The 24,044-nt window shown below is 36.5% G+C and overlaps 1 protein-coding gene across 2 annotated transcripts; it reads left to right on the top strand.

Annotated features, from left to right (window-relative positions):
• Positions 1-1,761: 1,761 nt before the first annotated feature.
• On the top strand, positions 1,762-23,955 carry DYNC2LI1 (dynein cytoplasmic 2 light intermediate chain 1). Of its 2 annotated transcripts, none has more exons than XM_054819749.1 (13): positions 1,762-1,870; positions 2,551-2,668; positions 3,794-3,828; positions 4,218-4,287; positions 5,303-5,391; positions 7,540-7,726; positions 9,822-9,890; positions 11,268-11,345; positions 12,898-12,974; positions 13,333-13,403; positions 13,856-13,953; positions 15,853-15,945; positions 23,359-23,955. In XM_054819749.1, exons 1-13 carry the CDS (start codon positions 1,857-1,859, stop codon positions 23,431-23,433), a joined length of 1,074 nt encoding a protein of 357 aa, XP_054675724.1. In that variant the 5' UTR covers positions 1,762-1,856; the 3' UTR covers positions 23,434-23,955. The 2 variants fall into 2 exon arrangements, with proteins under 2 accessions (XP_054675724.1, XP_054675723.1); XM_054819748.1 differs by having other exon boundaries at positions 7,528-7,726.
• Positions 23,956-24,044: the final 89 nt, after the last annotated feature.

The following is a 24,044-nucleotide window of genomic DNA, read 5'->3' as shown; positions in this document are numbered from 1 at the left end:
CCGAGTAAGGTGAAACTTAAAATACTGAAAACTCCAATTTCATTTCCAGATTGGACTTCAGTACAGCTTATTAATTGCAAAGCCTTACACGGTGCTTTGCAGCTCAGATTTGTACTGCAGCGTCTTCCACCTCTCTGTCAGTGAGTAAATCACTATAAAACTACTTTGCTTTTTAGTGTTACACTCTTGCTCTTGCAATAATACATGCCTAGATTACAGTGCCAGGAGCAATTCCTACCTTAGTTTTGCTTTCTTTGGCAGAGCAATAGTAGCTTTGTCCAGGGTTTTCACCACCTCTAACTGCTGATTATAGATCAGCACTGTCTTCATATACCAAGATATCGGAAACATTCTGTTGAAATGAAATTGATGAAAGAAATGCACTTAGAAAGGCATCAGCATGACCTGCCACAGCACAACACTAAACAATGAAGTTTCTTTCTGGATTTTAATTAGCAACACCATGGTTTCCATAGGGGGTTAGCAAAGGCGTTAGAAGATCCACGTGAAAACCTGCAAGTAAATAAAGACAGGGGAAAGTAACCATATGAAGGCTTCTGGAACTGAAACTGATTGATTATGCAAGTTGAACTTAGAAAAATCTCGTATTTAAAGTGTTACTTAGGGTCTGTAGGCAGCTATATAAGCCTTCTTTGGGGAAGGAAGAAGGAACAGTTAAAATTAATTGAGCTAATCATTATGAATGAGGCCACTTTCCTGGTTTTGATCAAACAGGTAAGAGAAGCTTAGGGTTTTTTTTATCTCTAGCCTCTCAAGACACAAAGCAGCTACTCAGCTACAGGTCAGCAGCAATTGCTGTCCTGGATTTTGGGTCACTTCCCTGATGTAAGACACTTTTGACTTGACTTGTCAGGTTCACCTACATCCTATATCCCTTCCATATGATGGGTCATCCTGCCGTTTTACTGCACCCTTTAAATCCTACTTTCTGATCTAACCCTAACATGATCTTTGGATTTCATCTTTGATTGATAGATCTTACCTGAAATTATCTAGCCTATGTCCCCTTTTTGTTACAGCATCTTACTTTTATTTACATGTATAATAGTTGATGCCCCAGACAAAATACTTACTTACTTACACAGCAGTTCACTTATTAGGGGGTAGGAACTACCCCCTAATAAGGTCATTTCACTCCCCCCACTGTTAACAAAGGTATCTTGAGGACCACGAGTTTATCAGGAGCCAATGCTTAAGGCTGAGGTAAAATAAAGACTCCCGCCATTTATGACTTGTTTGTTCATCTCTGGCTTTGTCCAGAGCTGAAGTATTTTGTCTCTTAACAACAAGGGCTACAGTCGAGGTCCCCCAAGGACCCAGCAACTCCGCCACCCCTCACGCCAGCGCCGCTCACTCCGGTATTAAGGCAGGTCGCCATTTTCAGCACCCGAAAAACAGAAGCAGCTGCGGGTCCACGAACAACTCCGGGACCCCGGGGGTGGGCAGGAACCTGGGTGGAACCGCCGCGGGCCTTCACTCACCTCAGGGGCGCGGCCCCCGAGGCGGCTGACCGCGCCGCAGCGCGAACAACTGACAGAGAAACTCCCGCCGCCGCCGCACTGCCGCCGGCCACGGGAGGCGGCCCTGCACCACGCACGCTGCCGGCGAACAGCGCCGCCGCAGCGGGGAGGGCTGAGGTGAGATAAGCGTCGCCACCGCTGCGGGAGCCGCCGCCAGCGCTGGGCCGGAAGGCGGGGCGACGCCGCGGCACGGGCCCGCTGGGAAGCGGCCTCCGCTCCCTTCCGCCGTCCCTCCCCTCCGCGGAACTACACCTCCCAGCGTGCCCTGCGCGGTTCCCATGGTGACGGGGAGCTAGGCCCGGGCCCCGAGGAGCGATGCCCAAGGCCAGGTAACGGGGAGCCCTGCCCGGGCTCGGTGGGAGAGGTTCGCCCCCGCTGCCGTGTGGGGAAGGAGCTGGCGGCCGGGGAGGACAGCCTGGAGGAAGGAGGGAGGGAGGTGTAAAAGGGGCCGTTTCGGCCTCTGGCCCCGAAAGCGAGCGGGGCCGGGGGCAGGATGGGGGTACTCCTCGCCCTTGGTGCGAGGAGCCGGTCGCTCCTGTTAGGGACCGGACAGAAAAGGGGGAGGCCTAACCCACCCACCCCGCCCCGCAGGTGGCCACGGGGGAGCTGAGAAAGGGGAAGCCCTCCTTGCCCCGAGCGGTAGCTTCGGGCAGGTCCTGAGCCCTCCCTAGCCCCCCGAGACCCGTCACCGGCTCCTCCGGTGCCGGCGTCCGGGAGCTCCCTACTCCAGAGACTGCCAGCCTGACCTGCAGGGGCTGCGAGAAGCCTTAATCGTTAGAAAACCTTTTAAAAGTGGCTTAAATGTACTCAAACTAAGCCTCCCGCTACAAACCGCTGTTGCCTGTAGCGGTTACCTGGGGAGTTATAACCTAGTTTTGTTAAGTACTTCGACAAGCAGAGAAATAATAATAACATGCATTACCCTTCATTTATCCATTTAGGTATTTTCAGGAATTATGGTCAAGGCTCCATTGTTTTTCTCTAATGACGCTCTGTTTTTTCCAACTAGTGATACTTTATGGGATCTTGCTATAGCTGAAGTGGAGAAGACAGAAAACCCTGATGACAATGCCAAGTGTGTGGAAGTTTGGGAAAAATCACTATTATTTATGGGCAACAAGAATGGGGTAGGGCTAAATGCTGTATGATGCTGTGCTTTCTTTGAACATAGTTTGTGTCAGGGAAAATATCTGCTAAGTCTGTGGCCCACTTAATTCTAAAGACAAGGAATTTCATGTTCTGATTCAGCAGAGAGCAGGCATTCCACAGAGTGTGGACCAATTAGGCATTATGATAACTGAGAAGTTCAAGTTTATGGTTTGGAGAGTCAAAACTTCAACCATTGTTATCGATAACATGCTAATTCTTTGAGGTTTGGTTTCATTAATTTTTGTAATAGTAACTGCCAGAAATAATGCTACCCTCTTTAATTGTTTGACATGTCAAATTTCCCCTTGTAAAGGTTTAACTGGTAACAATCCAATTTAAGTGCATTGATACCAGTTTTGTTGTAAATAGAGGCCTTGGCATTCTGCTATGAATTGTGTCTGTATCTATGCCAGACAGATTTGAACGTGCGTTATCAGTGATTGCATGCTCATGATTCTACATGTCCAAGGTTGTTTTACCTCACTGTCCCATAAGGTGGGTCATTAATAATGTGATAGTTTTGTTCTGTTAACATTCATTGGAAAAGTAAATAAGGAAATATTTACCTTTTCGACCAAGTGAGTCATTTTTAAGAATACAGTTTTTATTTTAGAAGGATTGGTATATGTACAACCTCTGATCAGCAATTTTTAAAATACTTTTTTTCAGAGAAAAAACAGTGACTTTAAGCTGACTTCAAATTTACGTGAAATTCACTGATTTTTTTTGAGATAGGAAAATACACAGGAGTAATAATTTAATTCCAGTGGAAACTAAACATTAAATAAATGTATGATTAATAATTAAAACCTGTTAAACAGTTTAACAGAGTTGTCCAGATTGATCACTAATGTCTAATATTAAGCACACCATTCCTATTTGTCATGTCTATTAATTTATAATTATAATAATGGTAGTGTAACTTGATTCTGACAGAAAGTTGGCAGTTAAGTTTCCACTATGAGGCCACAAACAATTACATAGGTTTACACTTTTCTGGTACTTTATTACTGAAATGTTAAATGAGCGAGTTTCATTTAGCGATACAACTTTTATGCTTTAATGACATTACAGTAGGGTTCTTCTATGTTTTTAATTCCCAGGGAAAGACCACTATTATACTGCGGTGTCTTGAGAGGTATGTGTTAAATTTTTAAAAGTAGTTTTCAACTGTGGATTAGAATTTAGCATAAATAGTTATATTGTGTGATAATTCATTTTTTATATATATATATTTGTACAGATGTTGTCTTCCATGAGCAGTTTATTACTTGTGGATAAACTTATTTCCCTTCATTACCACCTGTGATCTGACCCTTCAGTCCTCCTCCTCTTAAGGAGCTTAAATGGCCATCTATTCAGACTGATGCTGCTACTTTTGTCTTCAGCAAGTGAGACCTGTTGTCTTAAAGTGTCCTCTCTCTACTGCTGTTTCTAAGCCAAATTCTGAACTGACTGAAAAAATGTAATTTAGTAACAGTAGAATTAGAGGATCTTGGCAAAATGAAGTTATTTTTCCTTGCATAGGGAAGAGATTCCAAAGCCAACATTAGCCTTGGAATATACTTTTGGAAGAAGGGCAAGGAGACACAATTCAGTGAGTATCCAGAAATTATAGTTTACTATATCTTGATATATATACACACACACATATAAAAATATGTGCTTTATTTTTATGTGTAAGAACCTTAGGGTTTTTAGCTTATTGTTGTGAAATATAAAGGGTTTTTTGAGTATCATTTTATTAAAATTAGCTAGCATAATTTTGTATTTTAATCTGTAATATGTTTTTCCCTCTCACTAAAACACAATAGATAAGAGACCAAAGTGTAACACAAAGCAATCAGATTCATTTATAAAAGCTACCTTCTTTGTCATGTTTGAGTAACATAGGATGCATGCCTTTAACTGTGTCTTTAAAATGCAAAATGAGTACAAACCAATGAAGATAATTTACAACCATTTTTATGAGAAAAGCAGTCATCTTAGAGGATGTTAAATTATAGTTAAATTTTTGGTTTGTGTGTCTATATCACTAAATTTTATGCTGCGGATTATGTTAACAGAAATGTTGAACCAATTCCCATCACAGCACCACACTGCCCAGCAGCAATAACTATTGCTGCAGGTAATTGCTGTTTCTATTACTGAAGCAGGGAGTGGAAAAATCTGACTCTGTTTGAAAGACAAAAATCACTTAAAACTTTTCCCAGAAACTAAACACAAAGGTAGCGATTCATTACTTTTCCAGTTGCAAACTTCTCAAAAAGCATTCGTCTTGAGCTGCAATAAATAAAAAGGGAAGAGAACCTGATTTTTTTAATGTTTATCATTAATCATGCTGCTTCCTGACTTTTTTACTTTACTGTAATCATTTATCAAGACAGTCATAGGTACGCCAGGAGTCTTTCATAAGCGTTGTATGGGATTTCTTGAACATGGCGGGGGGGGTGTGCGTGTGTATGTGTTTGGTTTTGGTTTTTAGAAAATACTAGTGAAATAATATATGCTCTTGTTCTGAGTGACTTGCACGAAAAGCCAGTTTATCAGATGAAGATCTCTTGGCGTTGCATGGAAGCACACATTTCTAACGTAAAGAAATGCTTTTACAGCCTAAGGATATAGCTCACTTTTGGGAACTAGGTGGTGGAACCTCATTACTAGAACTGATTCGAATACCAATCACTAGCAGCAACATAAGGTAAGTGATTAATATTAAAATTCCAAAGTTAATTTCAGCTTTTCTTCAAACATAAGTAAATCTCTAGACATTTTATTGTGGGAAACTCCTTCAAAATTTAAGAGAACATTTATGAAGTTTTGTAAAAATCATGGTAATACAGCTGATGCTCTGACCTTCCTTTGGACGGTTCTCTCCTAATAAGCCAAGTTCTTAGCAATCTCCAACAACAGGAAAAGACAGTAACATGAAGGAAATGGGTTAGCATTAAATAGATAGAACAGGAAATGCAGAAAAAGAGAAGGCATAGTATCTTTACGCTCTGAAAGAGCAGAAAAAGCAACTTTGGGGCAAACAAAAAAAAAATTTGGCTTCCTACTTCTGTATGCAAATATTTATGCTATCTCTGTGAGGGGCAGTATTTTAGGGTGAAAAGGCAAAAAATTGTGAAAAAAATCTGGATTTTTGGGAAGTGAAGTGACCATCTGATGAGAAGAACATCATACAAGAGAGATGATGTTTTTGAGAGGGACTAAAGCTATTGAAATGATTTGAAGACAAAAGGAAACAATTTAAAGAGAATTAAGAGAATGTAGTGAGAGAAATCCATAGAAGTGATGGAATAGCATAGGAAGAAGAAATGCATGAAGAAGAGTTGTGTGAAGAAATGATAAGATGATGGGGGGAGCATTTAAAGTTCTTCTGGTTAGGGAAGATGGAGTTGAAAGTGGAAGGGGAGAAAAGGATCAAAAGATACATTTTGTATTTTGATGCATTGCTTTTATTTCTTTGGTAGTGAGCTTTAACTTTTGTGAGAGAAAAAATAGATACAATTTTTATCATGTACATTTGCTACTGTTGTGGCTCTTGAGATAATGCCATTATTGAATGAGAGACTAATACAGAAGGAAAAGAAAAACCACAGCATTTCTGGTGTGTGAAGCTTTTTTGTTTCTAGAAGAGCTTGGGAGAAAAAGTCAACTATCGTTTTTCAACTGTTGCCTAAGTGAACTTAACTGAGCTCCACCTCCATCAGTCTTTTCTTCCCTTTTTACTGATAAGAAGTCTTCTGATGTGGATGATCTTAAGATTCTTTGATGGGATAGCAACATTGTTCTCTAAGACCACTTGTGTTCATAAGGCAGTATTTTAACATACTGCTCAAAATTCTACCATTTCAACTTAAATATGAGTGCTTTCCACTGGTTTTATCATCTGTGTCAAGCAATTTCCTTTTAAAAAAGTTTCATGAACTATATCTAGTTTCACCAAGAGACTTTTCACCAGATTTTTTTTCTGCACAGCATTTTAAAGTGGAATTGGACATTCACTTTGCTTTGTGGTCTTTCTAATACCACTCTGATCTGGAATCCCCTTTTTCAAGTCAGGATAGAATGTGAAAGAATGATTGCGTTCAGTCAAATGTCTGCATTTGCAATGTTCCTCTTCACAGTTGCGCTTTAATGCAGTTAGAGTTTCAGGATGCAGGGGTTTGGGAGGAAAGGAATTGATATGTAAACATTTTTCATCATAATCCACCTTTAAAAGCCTGGTCATTGCTAAGTATGTCTTGAGGACTCTGACTTCATCCATTCATCTTTCAAGAAGACTTTCTCACATGCTTATGTGAGCTTCCAGCTAATTAGCACAGTCCATGACACAGAATATTGCCCTTAACTAGTTTTTTCCATTTCATATTACAAAAGAATAATGAAAGTATAGAACTTTCTAATACACTAATGGTTAGGAAAGATCCTAACCATTTGCTAACATGGCTTCACCTGGGATTGTGGAGGTATGAGATGTCAGGGATACATGAGAGTAGAAGTGTCCAGTCAGAAGGAGCTAAATGGGCTCAGGATATTTGCATATTTTACTGCTTTGAAACAAAGTCTCCAGAAACAAAGTTTGATAGATACAGTCTTCCAAAACCTCTAATGAAAAGTTGCTAAAGTAATAGCTCTGAACAAGAGACAATGGAAAGGTTTCTTCAGAGCTTGGAATATCCTTGAAAAAGCCATCTGTCTCTGTTGTCACATTTAATTCTATCATAGCGTTTGTATTTTCACAGTGTCTGCTTTCACCATTTGTACTACAGGTATGGTTGTATATGAAAATGTTAATTGTCTCATGCACTAAAGATGTGATCAAATAAAGCCTTTTTAATAGGTCATTTGCTGTAGTTCTTGTATTGGATTTGTCCAAACCTAACGAACTCTGGACTACTATGGAGAAACTTCTGCAGGTCACCAGGAACCACGCGAACAAAATTTTAAGCAAACTAGAAAAGACAAATCCTGAAGTAGCTACTGAAATTAAACAGAGGATGTGGAACAATCTGCAGAGGGATCATCCAGTAAGTTACTTCTAATATTTTCTCCAGATGTCACAGGCCTTTATACAGTTAAAGATAATGCTTTTGAAAATCATAAACAACTCTTTTAGATTTTTATGCATGACTGAAAATCCATTTGATGTAGATGAACCTGTTCACTGGAAAATTATAGCAATTTAATAAAAATTCAATAAGAGCAGAAACAAGGAAAGAAGGTTTCTTATATCTTTTTGTTAGATATCTAATGTGATTGTTATGGCATGTTACACCAATCAAAAGAAATAGTTTTAGAGTAGCAGTTTGCTTTTTTCCCCCCTCATCTTTTTAAAATGAAGATGAAAACTAGAATGTACAAAAGTCATCTAGCAAGAGACTAGCTGAAGGTACAAATTTAAGCAAAGAATATAGTTATAACAGCCATCAACATGACTATATACTTTGCATTTATTTAAATGTCTATCACAAACTCAATGCCTTTTGATAATCTGACAACTAATTAAATTATAAAGTTTCAGAAATGTTAACATCAGTCCTTTAAACATAATTGCTAACTAAATCTCTGGAAAAGCTAAACTAGATTATGCGCAATAGAAATGAAAAGTCATTGTGCGTTAAACCTCTGCAAATGTTGTGTGTATATAATGCATAAATAAGTATTCAACAATTCAAAGACTTGGCACATAAATCTAGTTACTGTAACTTCTATAAAATGCTGCAATACAGCAAATGCTTCTGTAGCTCAAAAATTTTAAAGTGACTTAAAATTTTTGAGAAAGCAACATATGCAACACTCAGTAGATTTAGAGTATAGGGTTTGGGATCTGCTGGATTATGATTTTGGTTTTTACTTTTAGAGAAGGTAATTCATGACAAGAAAATGCCTACAAGCACATTTGGCAATAAATCATGACCACAGTATCAAGTTTATGTATAGGGCCTTCCATATCAGAAAACTACAAACTTTTTTCAATAACTAGAAAGAATAATGCCATTAACTATTGAGAAGACTTGTTATATTTGCCCTGTAGGGAACACAATTATACCTTCTAAACTAGAATTTCTATTCAGCCTTCCTTATAAAAACCAGAAAGGATGCAAACAAAATGTTATGTTACTCCTCTGTTCTGTAGACTTTCATCATTGTTCAAGAAAAAATTATGTTAATTTTGTGGGAGGAAATACTATCTTTTATAGTCAAAGGAAATGACAGTTTATGCAGATTTTTATTTGCCTTTTTATAGCTAAACATATTTTTATGATAAACAGGATGAGGTTCTTAAGAGGGTTTTTTTAAGGTTTAGATATGTTCCATTGGCCTAGATAAAGAATTATTTGCTATAATGGTAAAGCACAAGTATGTCAACTGCAGACCTTGTTTAAAAAGACTGGATGCATCTACAGTAGTCCATAGTCAAAAACTACTTCCACAGTCAAAAGATTAATCGGAAAAACTTCTAGATGACTTGGGAATTATTGTAACCTACTTATGAAAACTTTTATCGGAAGTTAACTATTTAACAGTTAAATCTACATCCCCAGAGCTGGTTTTTGTCCATTGGTATTGATTTGCATTTTCATGGTTGTTAGGTGATGTTTCTTGTTTCTGCTGATATCAAACATTTGAAAATCATATGAAGTATTTTTTAAGAGTTTGGAAAATGTGAGGTGGGGAGGACAAATGTGTGACACAGGCAAATAATTCAGCTTAATTTCCGTGAGCTTTTGTCTGTATTGCTTTGGACATGATGCAAGGAGGGGGAGTGTGTCAAAGAGCCAGTTCTACTAATCCAACCTGGCAGTTGTTCGGTGAATATATGGGGGGTTTTCTCTTTTCCTTTCCCATCTAATGTTGGAGCTGGAGTATATAGTGTAAGAGTCCTGAACACAGTAAGTGTTCTGACTGCTCACAGGGATTATTTCCCGACCATTTATGAAGAAAATGAGAAAATTGTAGAATATGGTATGGATACCGCATTAAGGTTTATTCATCTAACAAAGTTTTGAAAAAATAGACCCTGTCTTCTGTGAATTATTTTAACCCCTTTCAGTTGTTTTAACAGTTGCAATCTTCCACAGTTTGTTTACACTGCTTAACTGTCATATATCTATTTAATAGGATTATGAATTAGTTGACCCTTTTCCAATACCCTTGGTGATAATTGGAAGCAAATATGATATTTTTCATGTAAGTAATACTTAATTGTTTTTTTAATAATTAAAAGATTCTGGTAAAGATTCTATATACTAAAAGCTTGGTAATATAATAGTAATCATTTGAACAAAAGTATGGCCAGTCAGCCTTCTACCACAAAAAAATCTTTCCATCCAACAGCATTATGGAAGGCATACTGTCATTCCTTCACAAACCACTCCCAAATTGATAATTTTTGAGATGCACTTGGAAAATGTTGAGAGATAAGTTGCTGCAGACCAAAGAGGGAAGAAAGAAAACATCACGTTGAGGACTTCCTTTGATAATGAGAGAATTCCAGCTCCATGTGCCCCTTCTGACAGCAGCTGTAAATTTATGGCAGTGAACGAGGGGCATCTCTCAAGTCAGCTGGACAGATTTCTTGGTAGGTGTGGCAGCACGAACAGTAAACTCTCATTTCAGTCTGGAACTTTTTTTTTAAGTACCTCAAGTTTTTAGAGACAAATGAGTAATTGCATCTTTTAGAGGGGAGAGGAAAGAAATGTCATAGTACTGCTGGATTCTCTCCCAGGACGTTAAAAATCCAAACGAATACATATTCAATTTTCAAGCAACACTTGATCACAAGAAACTAGAACAGTATGTTTGATTTTTAGCTGCCGTGCTGGCAGCCTGTGCTTCTCTGAATGACTACATAGTGCATTGATACTTGGCTGACTCTTTCAGCTACTTAATTCTTTATTAATAAGGTACTGTGCCTTCTTTCATACTCAGGCTTTCTGCTGAGCTATGACCTCTTTAAAAATCAGTGACTGTCATGCAATAAGCAGAGAGTAACAGCCTAATTCTATTGGGGTCTACGGACAGACTCCTGCAGGCCCATTGGGACCAGGTTTTTGCCCACTTTATCCAGGGAAGGCCATCTGTATGATCTTATATTGAAAAAACATTGATGAAAAGGTATTTTTATGCACCTTTCAAATCTTACAGATATTAGAATTTAGAGAGCATATACCCAAAGGTTTACTGAAAGTTAAATATTTTCACAAAAAGAAAAAAATCCTTATTCTTTTAATAGGCAGTATCTCTACTTCCAAAATTTTAAACCAAAATGAAACAAATTCAACTGAAAATTAAATACACATTCCCAATTAAGAAACTTTTTTTGGACTAACATATTGCCTGAATTAGGCTCCCTCTGTAAAAAAGAAACAAAGGGGAATTGTGACATTTCTTTTCAGAGTAGGCTGTTACTGATTCTGTCTTAAGATATAATTATGCTGACAGCTGAAAGCCTCATATATTGTAGCCTAAGTGCATTGCAGTTTACAAAAAAACCCCATAAAAATTCTAGCTGTAATATTTTGGGTTTTGTTTCTTATGTATATGTTCCAATATCAACTTTTTCAGGAGTTTGACTCTGAAATGAGGAAAATAATAAGCAAGACACTTCGGTTTGTTTCACATTATTATGGAGCATCATTAGTGGTATGTATATTCACTTTCTAACTAAGGATAGAGAAGATGAGCAATATTTGTGTTACAAAACAATATTTTAAAAAATAGTAATGTAAAACTCCTAGAGAAAATGAGAATTAATTGGTTTTACAGTAGATTTCTTCACAGGCTAATCTGTCAGACAGGTTACATGGTTTGGCAGGGGATGGATGGATATACCTTGTGAACAAACAAACTACATAATTCCCAGTATCAGCAAAAACTAGACAGACACAGTTATCTGTTAGCCAACTCAGTTCCGGTATTAAGTTTACTGCACACCTGGCAAAATTTTTTTGGTACAAGAAAGGAGAACAGGAAAAAGTGATCACCCTAGACAGAATTAGAGAACTGGCTTTTTTGGTAGAAGTATGAACTTACGTCTAGTGACCTGGCTTCAGTAGATTTTAAAACTTAGATCCAAGGGCTTGTCTTCAAGGCAGTTACCCGATTGCCGTATTTACAGTGTTGAAGAATAAAGGCAGGGATTTTTTTACAGTAATGAGTAAGAACTGCTGACCATGAGAACAATGAAGTATTTATGTGGGTATAAGTTGATTTTTAGTTTGGCAGATCATCTCCTGAGTAAAGGCAGAAACATGCACGCTCAGGTTCACAATCCAAAGAAGCTGCCTCTTGGTCTCTCCCTACATCAGAATATGGTTCTAATTGTATCAACCATCATTTAGGTAATAAATAATATTTAATAGTGGCTTATTTTGATTACCACAGAAATTATGTTGGCTTTAAATTGTTATAATCACAGCACATCCTTTTGCATCCATGTAAAATTGTACAGCTTTTGTACTTTGACATGTGAATTCATCTTTTGTTAACTGAGAATACAACTGTCTTGATTTAATTTTTTTAAAGTATTTAAGCATTATTGTTATAAAAAATTAAGAACTAGGAGCCTAAAACTCTTTGGCTGCTAAATCCTGATTCCTATTTAAATGAGTGAGAGAAACTTCATTTCCCACAGTAGGGATCTGACTTCTTTCTCAAAGCCATGAATCTGTTAGGATACAAAAGCCTTTAGACAGAAAAAAGCATGCTGTTTGGGAAGATACTCTGGGAGCTGCTTTCTGATAAATCTCAACTGGTTCTGCCACTCTCAGGCTGCTTCTCTGATGTGTGAACAATTTTAGCTATTCATTACATTTCTAAACATTTATGGTATTCTGGATAATTTTTAATGTAGTTTAAAATCTTAATAACTCATGAGTCTTGAGCAAAAAAAGTGTGTCTCTTAATGTGCATACTTCAAAAGTTGTGAATCAATATTTTTAAATTTATTCTTTAACCTTTATTTATACTATTTTTCATTTCATCTATCTTGATCTATATATTCAGTGACAAAGACATTCATGTTTTGGAAATGGAGGGTGAGATTTTTATTCTAGTAAATTCAGTGAACATATACCACATTTATTGAGGTTAGTAATTAGCCAGGCTCTATCTGAAATCCTCTGTGCAAATGACATAATGTAATATTTCTGTGATGGAAGATCATAATGTATATTTTGTTTTCTGATTCATTTAGTTTACCAGCAAATCTGAGGCTCTCCTGCTGAAAGCCCGTGTTCTTATTAATCACTTGGCATTTGGCTATGATAAAAGGTAACATAATTGTTGTCCGACTATTAAATGTCTTGCCCAGAGTCTAAAAGCACTTAATAAAAATATTTTAATCACCAAAACAATTTTTTTTCCTTAAATATGATGTCTGAAAGATTCTTGTTCATGGACTTTTACCCCTGTATCTCAGCTGCTTATCTCTGCACAGGACAGTGATAACTCCTTGGTTTTGATTCCAAAACAGATGGATTAGAAACATGGTCACCACTAGAATTAAGTAGATTTTTATTTACATGTATTTGTAGGCAAAGCCCAATAAAAGTCTAGTCTTGGCTAGAATTATGTCATTTTTCATTGATTGCTAAATGCTCACGTGATACATTTTCTTTTTTCTGTTTAGCAAGTCTGTATCAGTGGATCACAACAAGCCTGTATTTATACCATCAGGCCTGGATTCGCTCAGCCAAATAGGTTAGAATATTTCCTGTTCATCATATTTGTTGCTTAATTGTTTTTGAAAACAAGAAAAAGATTATAAGGAAATAAAAAATAAAGTTAAATTATATGTCAGCATCTGTTTTAACAGATTATTGAAGGAAACAGCTAAGAAAGTTTAAAATTACGATTCAGTATTTATATTATTGAGAATTACTTGTGCAGTTTTGTTAGGTAGTTTTAATAAAGTATCAGGACTTCTTCAAATAGTAAAGAACCAACAAGCCATGATGTAAAAGGAAATATAATATACAGTACCGCTCAGCCCATTTCACAGTAGGAGATCAATGTTTTTTCAAACTTCTTGCAGCTTGTCACTATAGAAGATAAAATATTAAATTAGAGGGGTCATTATCCAAAATGATTTGATAATTTATATTGTTACAAGAACATACTTGTATTACTTTGTGCTGTGCTGTAATCCTTAGGACCCCCACCCGCCTCCGATAGTGATATTGGAAAGATGCGTGCAAACACACCATTGGAACTGTGGAAAAAAGTATTTGAGAAAACATTTCCTCCCAAGGTAGGTATTTACATGTTTGCTACACAGCTGCTTTTCTCATAGAATAGTAGTAATACCACTATTAATTTTTGTCTTTCAAGTCCAGTGACTGGAATTTCAGTCTCACTTTGCAGTCCTGTTTCTTCCAGCCATTTTGATTCCTACATTTTTTTTAAAAGATAGAGATTTGTATGTACTGTTGCTTTGATTATTAGCTTCTGCATCTTCAGTCTCCTTCCTACATTTAGTAATAATGAAAGTTCTGTTGTAATCCTGTTTTTTCCAAAATTATACCAGTGCCTTTCATTGTATTGAGAGACAAGCTATACTCAACGTTCTTGGAATTTTTTGAGGTGACATATCCTCTAATGCCTAAACCAAATGACAGCGATATTCCAGGAGGAGAGCTCTGCGTGGCTGCAGGAAGCTGCTGATCCTTGTTCTCCTTGGCATGAGGCTTTGAATGAGGTGAATGTGTTAGAGTTCCTTGCCAAAATCTGTCATTTTGCTATGAGAAGTGTTTGGATTTGCAAGGTAATTAGAATCCTTTGGCACCTACGTAGTGATAAATCTTGTACATATTTCAGAAGTTTCTGGTCCCAAGAGGCAAACCCCCAAATACTTCTTTTCGATAGAAGTAATTGCTGTTGTTTAGGAAATCAAAATTCTTTTCTATTTGACCTGAGCACATACAGGCTGCTGCTTTCTCCTTGTGTACTAGGCCTGTCCCTCTGCTGTCCTGCGGCTTACCTGGATAGGCAAGGTGGTCAGTCAGGGCTATGAAACTGCCTCAAATTATGGTGCACAAACTGGGCTTTTTCTAGTTTTCAGTCTGTGGATCTCCTTTCTTGGTGAGGAGGAGTCTGAATTCACCCTTTCTCACTCACTTGACTGCTACATATCAAAGCATACAAATTATTTCAGGTAGTTTGTGACCAAAATAAATTACCACTAAGATGCAGTTCTCAGTACAGTATGCCCCAACGTGATAAAGACCAAACTTTACTTTTCAGAAACTATACAGAACTCTTATTTTTCATGTTATTTTTCATGTTATTTTTCCTCATAGCCTTTTAAAATACAATAAACAAACATTCCTCCCACCACCCCCACCCAATAACTCTTGAACTCCCCTAGAAACAGCTGGAGAAATGAGTACATTTCTCATCTTGCAAGCTCCATCAGTGTTCTAAGGTATCAGTCTAATTAAAGAAGATTTAAAGAAGAGCTGCCACGTAGATTCCCAGTCTTCTGTTTTGGTTCCAAAACATGCTTTAAACTTTAAATCTGTCTTTATGCATTGGAAATGTCTTTTTCCATCACCTCATCTAATAGTAAGCATGATTCTGCTTTATTTTATTCCATTATATGTATGATTGCCTTCTTGCTACTTTCCATTTGTTATGAGTAAGGAGAAATGTGCAGGACAACACTTAAAAAAATTCTTTATTTGATAGTGTTTCTTCCTATTAGTGCATTTCCTTCTTTGGAATTATAGTTCCCTCAAAGTTAGTAAAAGAAAATTCAGATGTTTGGCAAAAAGATAGTAATCAATTTCTCAGCTATTGAAGTAACGCTTCTGGTAACCAGAAGTGAATTCTTGTCTTGAATATTAAATGCTCTACCAAAAGCAACCTTAACTATGCCCAAATGCCTTGGGCCAGAAAGGATATTTTTATTCTGAGGAGAGAATAATAAACAACTACCAAATAAGAATATTTTCTTTCCTTTAAGATCTAACTGCACTACTACTTTCTCATCATTTTACCAATCTAAGGGGTTTTTTTTAATCTAATGCAAGATTTTAATATGTTTGTATTAAAAGCAAATTCTTCCATTAGACCTACAGTGTGGCATTTTCTTGTTAAAAGAACAGAAGATAAATTTTATCATTTGTTTTTTTGTCATTTCTTCTTTTAGAGTTCCAGTGATTTACAAGATACCAAAGACCCTGCACAGGATTTACAGTATGCCGAGTATGAAGTCGATGTCATGAGAGCTCAGAAAAACCAGGTGTGTGGTAGTTCTCCAGTTGCTCTTCACAGTCAGGTATTCCAGAACCGCCAGTATCGCTGAACTAATTGTAGAATGTACTCGTCATCCCCTTTTTGCCTTTAAATAACTTCAGTTTTCAGCTTGGTTGGTTGGTTTTTTCCCATTGATACACATGAAGTCGGTAGAGCATTGTTAGATCTCAAAGTTTTGGCTCTGTAGTTTCTGTAGAAATGAATAATTCAAAATTTCCCTCTAACTCTCTTCCAGAATTATTTCATTAAAATAATATTGTAGGGAAGCTTTCTTGGCAGTATTTTCTTTGTTTCTTCACCCTGTACTCTCATTTGGGTGTTGACTAGCAGGAAGTTTAGGAAGGGGGTATCAAGGTTTGGGGTAGGGGCCGTTTACTTTTTTTATTTTTGTCTTTCTCCTTCAGAACTATTTATTTAAACTGGAAAGGTATTGAGATGATAACATTTCTGACTGGAGTTTGCAGGCTATGTACATTTTATCTTAACCAGAGTGAACAGAATTATTCCACATAGTGATATTTGGCTTAACTCCTGAATTCCAGGAAAGACCTTTAGTGGGGAAGGGGTCTTTTATTTTTTTATTATTAATTTTGAAGTGTTTCTGCATTTCCCTGCATTTGTGCAGAGAAACTGTCCTTATCCCAACCCACGAGTTTTACCTTTTTCTTCCAATTGTCCTTCCCATCCCACCGGGAGAGGGGGAGGAGTGAGTGAGCGGCTACGTAGTGCTCAGCTGCCGGTGGGGGCTAAACCACAACATGCAGTAAAACCTGTAGTTACCTGATCCAAAGAAATACATTCATAATGCAAAAGAATAAAGCAATTTCAAGAATACTCTGCAGTCTTTGAACTTGCACATTACCTATAATATCCTGTTAATGTAGGCATCAGTTCTGAATTTCTGTTACATCAAGAGCAGTCTTAGAAATCATTAAAATTTGTAAAGCGCATTGCTTTTGGAATTTATAATGTAATCTCATACTCAGTATATCTATATATCTCAAAATAACTATGTGTTGTACTAGGTTGCTTATTTTTAGCTAATACTTATGTCTTGCAAAAGAAGATACTGGTATGCATTGATTAAATCATACAGGAAATTATTAATTTTCTGTTTCTAAACAATAGACAGGCTTTTAGAATCTTAATCTGTTCAAGGGCATTGCAAACCAGTGTAGCTTCTTTTAGTTAGACTACTACAAGTAATCTGAGCATTAAAGAGAAAATTACTTTTTGTTATCTGCAGCTATTTTCTAAACTTCTCTATCAGGAAGTTCAATTATTCCAAGATTATTTGCACATTATTAAAATGTTTTATGCTCCAAGAATTTCATTCAATTTGAAATGCACCAAGATAGGAATATACATCTAAAAGAAAAGAGCTCTGTAGTTGCAGTGATTCTTGAAGTGTCTTTGGATTTCCCAGTTATATGAAAAGTGCCACATTTTTAAAGCAACAGTTTAAATGCAGCGTAAGTCTGACAGTCTTTTATAGAGTCTCATTATATCTGTTGTGTAGGAGGAACAGTATATTAAGATGTTTAATATGCAACATGTTGCTAATGAAATTATAATGCAATTGAAAGCTTCATATATATTTTAATCATTGAAGTGGATGTTATCATTTTTCTTGGTTGCTTTTGGTTAATTAGTATGCCACTTTGGACTCTAGGTGATAACCAGTTTGCTTGTTTATCTCAAAGATAAGCTTTAAAGGAAAAATAAACATACAAACATAGCAACAGAAACAAAATATAGCCCCTGTCACTGAGTCTGATAGAAGAACTAGCATACCCAACTGACATTGCAGTCTTGGTCAGGACTGCTCAATAATACTGTAATAGATTTATAGATAACTGTGGCAATACAAAGTTTAATTAAGTAAATTCCAACTTTGTAACCTTGGTTGAAGGGTTTGACTGCAGCTAGGGTTTGTACACTCTAGCAGAGTAAAAGGTTAAGTTCTCAAGTATAAAATTAGAAAACAGTTTTTTTAAAAAATACAGAAACAAGAAAGTACCTGGCTCACTCCCATGTACTAGCTGTCAGCTAGTGTTTAACTTCTACAGCCAAAAAGCATATCAGATAAGAGTCCAGCTCATCAGCACCCTGTCACAAGAATGTTTTCTTTTAGACCAGATTATTTTGCCTCCTTAATATTTTCAGAGTTGACTATGAGACCTACCATGCTATTCCTAGACCTTTTTTCTCTGGAAAACTCTCTGAGCCTATCCTTTCCTCACTGTGCCTTTGTTCAAGTCAGAGCACGTATCTCTTCCTCAGTTGTGTCCTTTCAGAATTCTTTTCCTAGTTCTTACCCCACAGATGTACAACATGCAGGTTTATATCAAATAGTGCTGTTGCAATTGTTTACTGCTTTTTCATTCTCTAGAGTTAAGCTCTCAAAGAGAGAATACAGCATCAGGGACCTTTTTGGAATTTACATTTTTAATGTATTTCTTAACTAGCAGATTCTCTCTGGGAATGACTGGAATTTTGTGCTCTCTTCATGGTTTTCAAGCTTCGAGAAAAAACATTCCTTTTGCATATTTATTAGGCCTTAAACATGTAGCTTGCTGTTAACTCTTCATACAGCCCATGTAAAACAAACAAGATGGCAAACCTGTCATCCATTTCTCTCCACTCTCTGCTAGCTTTTTGGCTTTTGATGCTTTAAGGTCACCTTAATTTCATTTTAGGTACACACATAACTTGAATAAGAGTGAGATCTTTTAAAAAAACATTGTCAATTATGGCTACACATACACTGCCTACATCTGTGAGCACCTAGGAGTGCATGAAAGTCGTGTTCCTTAGTTCCTTCTAAATGTTTGTGGCAGCGAGATGGGACATGGGGTGCCTGCTCTGTTTCCTTTAGAAACCCTCTCTACCACAGAGGTAAGTACTCTAAGGTGTCTTTTTGAAGGTTTTTGTTTGTTTCAGGTTTTAGCTATCCTGTTTTATGCCTTGTACTGCTAATACTCAAAATAGGTGCCTGGACCTTTTTCATATGGACACGTGACTGCAGCTTCGTCCATTGAAGCAAATAGTAAAGCTAACCTCGAGCTCAAAGAATTGGAGAGCCTCCCAGTCAGGTACTTAAGCAGGCAGTGTCATGCAATGCAAAGTTCACACAGACTGGTCCTTGTTACACAAAGGTATTACTTTAGGGATTGGTGCCAGTTTTAGCTGAAGCCTAATGCCACGAAGTATACAAAAAAAAAAAAACAAACCACCACCCAAACCCAAACAACAAAAAAATCAAAGGTAGATGCCTGGTGCTGGTTAGTGTCAGCTGACAAGCAGTAATGGAAGCAGATCTCAATGAACAGGGCTGTAACTGTTAAGACTTTAACAAGTCTTAAACAAAAGAGGAGGGTTTATAACATCTCGCAAGGAAGCATAGTCCTATTACCCCTAAAATAGAAGTGACCTAATTAACCATGTCATTCACAACTAAAAGTCATTTTGGTGTCAGATCTGCAGCTGGCTGATTGAGGTTGAGACTGTGTTGGCCAACAGAACAAAAGCCGTATTTTTTTCAGCATACTTCACTGACATGACCATATTGCAGAAGGTCAGGAGACAATGTCAGTCTCATTCAACAAAACAGAAGACTGTGTATTGTGCGACAAACCTCCTTGGTCAGGCTAATGTTACTGGGCAGAAGTATGACAGGCACCTTAACATGGGTAACAGAGCAGTAGCATCTTTTGTTTTCTCCAGAGGGGAAGTGCTAGTCTTCATATTGTGGAGGAAAAAGTTATTTAAGATGTTTACTCAACTACCAAGAATAAGCTTTCTCATTTTCACATAAAAGCATGTCCAAATGGGTGCAAAAGGTTGTGGGTGGGGTTTTTTTATACCAACTAAAAGAGCATTATTAGAGCACTGTTACTGAATTTCCTACTGAAGTTTAGGTGCTTAAGGTTTTTAATCCTTGTTTCAGTACTTAGTTATTTTCACCATGTTCCAGATCGAGGGTACTTTCAGTAAGAAACTGCGTGAAGAAGAAAGTTGAAGTCACGTCAGTCCCTCAGAACTGAGGAAATGCAACAATTAAGGCTTTTCTTACAATCTTAATTTTTCCTCCTTGTTTGTAGACATTATAGTATTGTCTTTAATTACATGATCATATACTATTTTGCTGATGTCTCAATTCAATTGTTCAGTATTTCTTTTCATCATCCTTATTCTTTGTGTACCTTATTTCTCAACCTGCCATTCAGACACTTCAATGAACACAAAAGTATTAATTTTTTTCTCTGAGAATGTGTGGTAATGTTCTCTTACCCAAGTGCCTCACAAACATCAGTTAAGTCTTTCTTCCCAATCCCTTTATGAGATTAGCTGTGATCCTCCCCATTTGACAGATGAAGAATTTTTACAAACACAGATGTACAGAAGCATTAAGGTTAAAAAATTTTTTTAAAATCCACTTTCTACCAGTGTTGAGACATCTAGGATAAGTTGCTAGCACTAAAAATGTTTAAAGCACTTGGAGCGCATTGAAAGCATATTTAAATTGCAGTTGTTCATTCTTTGTGAATCTGATCTGTGTCCCCTACACTTGGTACCCAGAAAACAAAGGAAGCGTAATGCTAGTGTGAACATTCTGGCATACGTTGAAATATATTCTTTTGCAGGATCTTCTTTCAGCTTGCAGAGAGGATCTCTTAACTGATTGTATAGTTACAGTATCTTATAAAATTCTGCTTATGTTTCTAGTATAGGACTTCATGAGCAGGAAGGTACCCTTTTTCAAAAGGGTCTCTGGAGTGATCTTTAAGCTGTATTTGAAAGATTTTTCCATTACATTTCTGACTTATGGGGATTTATTTGACTTTCTATTTTACATGAAAACTAAGGAAGTACACTTTCCTGATAGCATTTTTCTTCCTGAATCACTGAGTTCATTAAAGATTATTTTTTGTAAATATCCTCCCATTTTAATCCTTTTTTTTTCTTTCATTTCTCATTATTTATATGTTAGGCTTACCTAGATATGTCTCCAAAATAAATATTTATGATTTTGTTCTGTACTTCTCTATGTAGTGGAATAGCAATACAGTTTTAATATATGCGATGGTTTTGATACTTTGCATTTCTGTATTGTTTTGAATTGTCTTACAGCTAGCTAAAATTACAGCAAAATAAATTCTGCTAAATTATCTGCCTCTTGAAACAGTTTAGTCAAATGACAAACCTGTAAGACTAGTTATTTAGGCAACACCTGTAGACATGACCCCCAGACAGTATTGTTGTTATATGTAAAACTTCATTGTCTAGTTTTACCCCTTCCTGTAGCCTTTGAGAAAGTTGTTAGAATTGAAATTATTTACTTAACATAAATCAGGTTACATGTGCTCCTTAAAATATCACAGTATTCTTTCTATTCCTAACCGTTGGCAAGTTTCCAACAGTTCAGTATGTTCCAAGATCATAATTACTTTATATTAATATTGAGGGAATGAAAATACTGAGTAAAGACTGGCTTAGAGATAGAACAGTTCAGTAGTACTAGAAGTGTATTTAATAATGCGACTTACTAGATTTAGGCTAGACACAATATGTTCTGTGTCAGTCATCTATGAGTTACTTAACTGTAAAATGAGACTCCTGCAAGCATCACGAGGAATACGCAGTAATTAAAAATCCTCTTACTGCTCATAAATCTGTGGTGCTTTCTGAAAATTGTGCACTGCTGGCAAAGCTGCTTCCTTTGCTGACAAAGTTATTTCCTGAGAGAGAGAGAATTCCATTTATTGTTTCCATACAATTTTTAGGTGAAAATTTCTTTGTTGCTCTGCCCTTTCTTTTCTTCTTCCCTTTGTGCTCTGGATTGATCACTAATACTTCTGTTAAATTCACCAGTTGTGAATTTTGTTATTTTTGTCAGTTCTGGTATCTGTTTACCTACAGTGAAACCGCCCTTACTCTGTTAAGTCCATTCTATTAAAATCAGAATAGCAATCATATAAAACACATGTGCACTTTTGAGGGTGTTTGCTACATTTATACTAATCACTAGTTTACGTCCACCTCTTTTTCCAGATCTAAGAAAGATATGATGACTTTTTTTTGTATTGCAAGCAGTACATGGTTAGGTCTAACAGTACCTCATTAGAGTATCGTCTTCTGCAAATATGGTGGAAGCCTTCTTATTTTGAAATGAGTGAAAAGCAATCCTAGTGATTTCTAAATTAATTTTTGCTGAAAAAAACTTCAGAAATAACTCCTGACGGTATGCGCCACTACATAAAATTCAGAAGATGAAACTGTTGTTTGGTTAATGTTGCTAGAACCTTTTATTATAGGCTTCAAAATTCCTAGTAGCACTTCTGACTGAAACGAGGTCATTTGTCTACCTTGCCAGTACTCAGCTGATGTCAACTATAGCATAATGTAGACTGGCTCGTCTTTCATACCTAATTGCTTTATTTATACCTCCACAACTTGAGTTTCTGTTTGCTTTTAATAATCTAATTACTACCTAGAAGATGCATAATTTTAATTACAACACTGAGCTAGCATTTTATTTTTACACACAGATGCTAACTTTTCAATCTACCAAACAGTAGCACCTGAAAGAGTATTTATTTTAACTACTAATTGAAAACCAAAACAAAAGTAAAAGCATGGCATCATTGGCTAAGTAATATACTTCCTGAAAAACCTCAAGCAATGATGAATAATATTTCCACAACTTTCCAGTACCATAGATCGACCAGATGTGGTATGTGGATTTCCTAAACAGTCATTGCATTCCTCTCAAATATATTTCTGCTTACTGCTTTCTGGACAAGCCTGTGTTCTGCAGGCGTTTCTAAGGTCCGCTGGCAGCTCTCAAAGTTAGCATCACTGGTGACATATAAGCTTACAGAAGTTCATTGCAGTCCTGTGCTTTAAAAAAAAGAAGAAATAGAAAGTAGGCTTTTTTCTTCTAGTTTTTTTCTCTGTAACCTAAAGGAATTAGCAATCCATTTTGCTTCTTGAAATGCCCTGACTTCATGTGTGTGAAACAGTAGTTTCTGATGGGTAATTCTGCTTTCTGTTTTTGAAACACCTGCAGTATTGCATTTCTGTATGTTCATAGGGAGCCTGGTTTCTTAAACTGAATGTCTAAGACACAACACAAAATTTCTTCTTCCCTAGAAATATCTAGGTTTAAATAAATAAATACATAAAATCTAGCTCCCTGTAGGAGAGCAAATGTGGCAAAATTTATAGCATTTTTAGTATAATTTTTTTAAAGATAAAAATATATATAATACCTTTTTTCTACAGTGAAAAATGTTTGTACATGCTTTAAATGCTGAAGTGGCTAATGTATGTATCTTACAACTTTGAGTAATGAGGATATTAGATTAATATGTATGTATGTCTGTTTCTGTTTTAGGAACTTGAACAATACAAAAGAAATGCCTCTAAATCCTGGAAGGAAATGGATTTTGACTCTGATGAACTGCTATAGGCGTCTTCAGTTTAACATTCACAAAATCAATAATTTTAACATTATGCTAGCAAATTAATATGATGCAGTTGAAAATATGCGATCTGAAACTACAAAATTAATATTTATTAAGCACTCCTATTGTTATTTTTACTAAAGAGAGCTGATTATTCATTCAGTCCAAATTTAAGTATATCTTGGTACTGACACAGAGTTTTAAGAAGTGGGGAGAAGGGAATTCTGGATTGTTGAGAGATGGGTTTGAATATGAAGACTGGCATTATTCAGTTCTACCTATTTTAGAAGTTGGAACACATTATTTGGTTTATTTTTGAATGTTTCTGCCCTAAACACGTATTTAAATATAAACAAGTTTTCACACCCAAAACATGAAAGTGCATAGTAAAGTGTGCTGGGCATCTTTTCCTAGTTCTTTGCATATATAATTCAAAAGTAAAGCTTAAGAATATATTTGCATCATTGTTTGATGTATTTGAATAGGATAGGTCCACAAAAACTGGCAGAATAAAGGGGAATTAAAACCATGTTTGACCTGAATTCAGAAGTTTGCTTTATCTCTGTTTCAGTGTCATGTAGTTTAATACAGGAATTATTTCTTGCAATGTATAATG

The sequence above is a fragment of the Grus americana genome, chromosome 3, assembly GCF_028858705.1.
Source record: "Grus americana isolate bGruAme1 chromosome 3, bGruAme1.mat, whole genome shotgun sequence".
In the NCBI taxonomy this organism is placed as follows: Eukaryota; Metazoa; Chordata; class Aves; order Gruiformes; family Gruidae; genus Grus; species Grus americana.
This window is presented reverse-complemented; position numbering and strand designations above follow the sequence as displayed.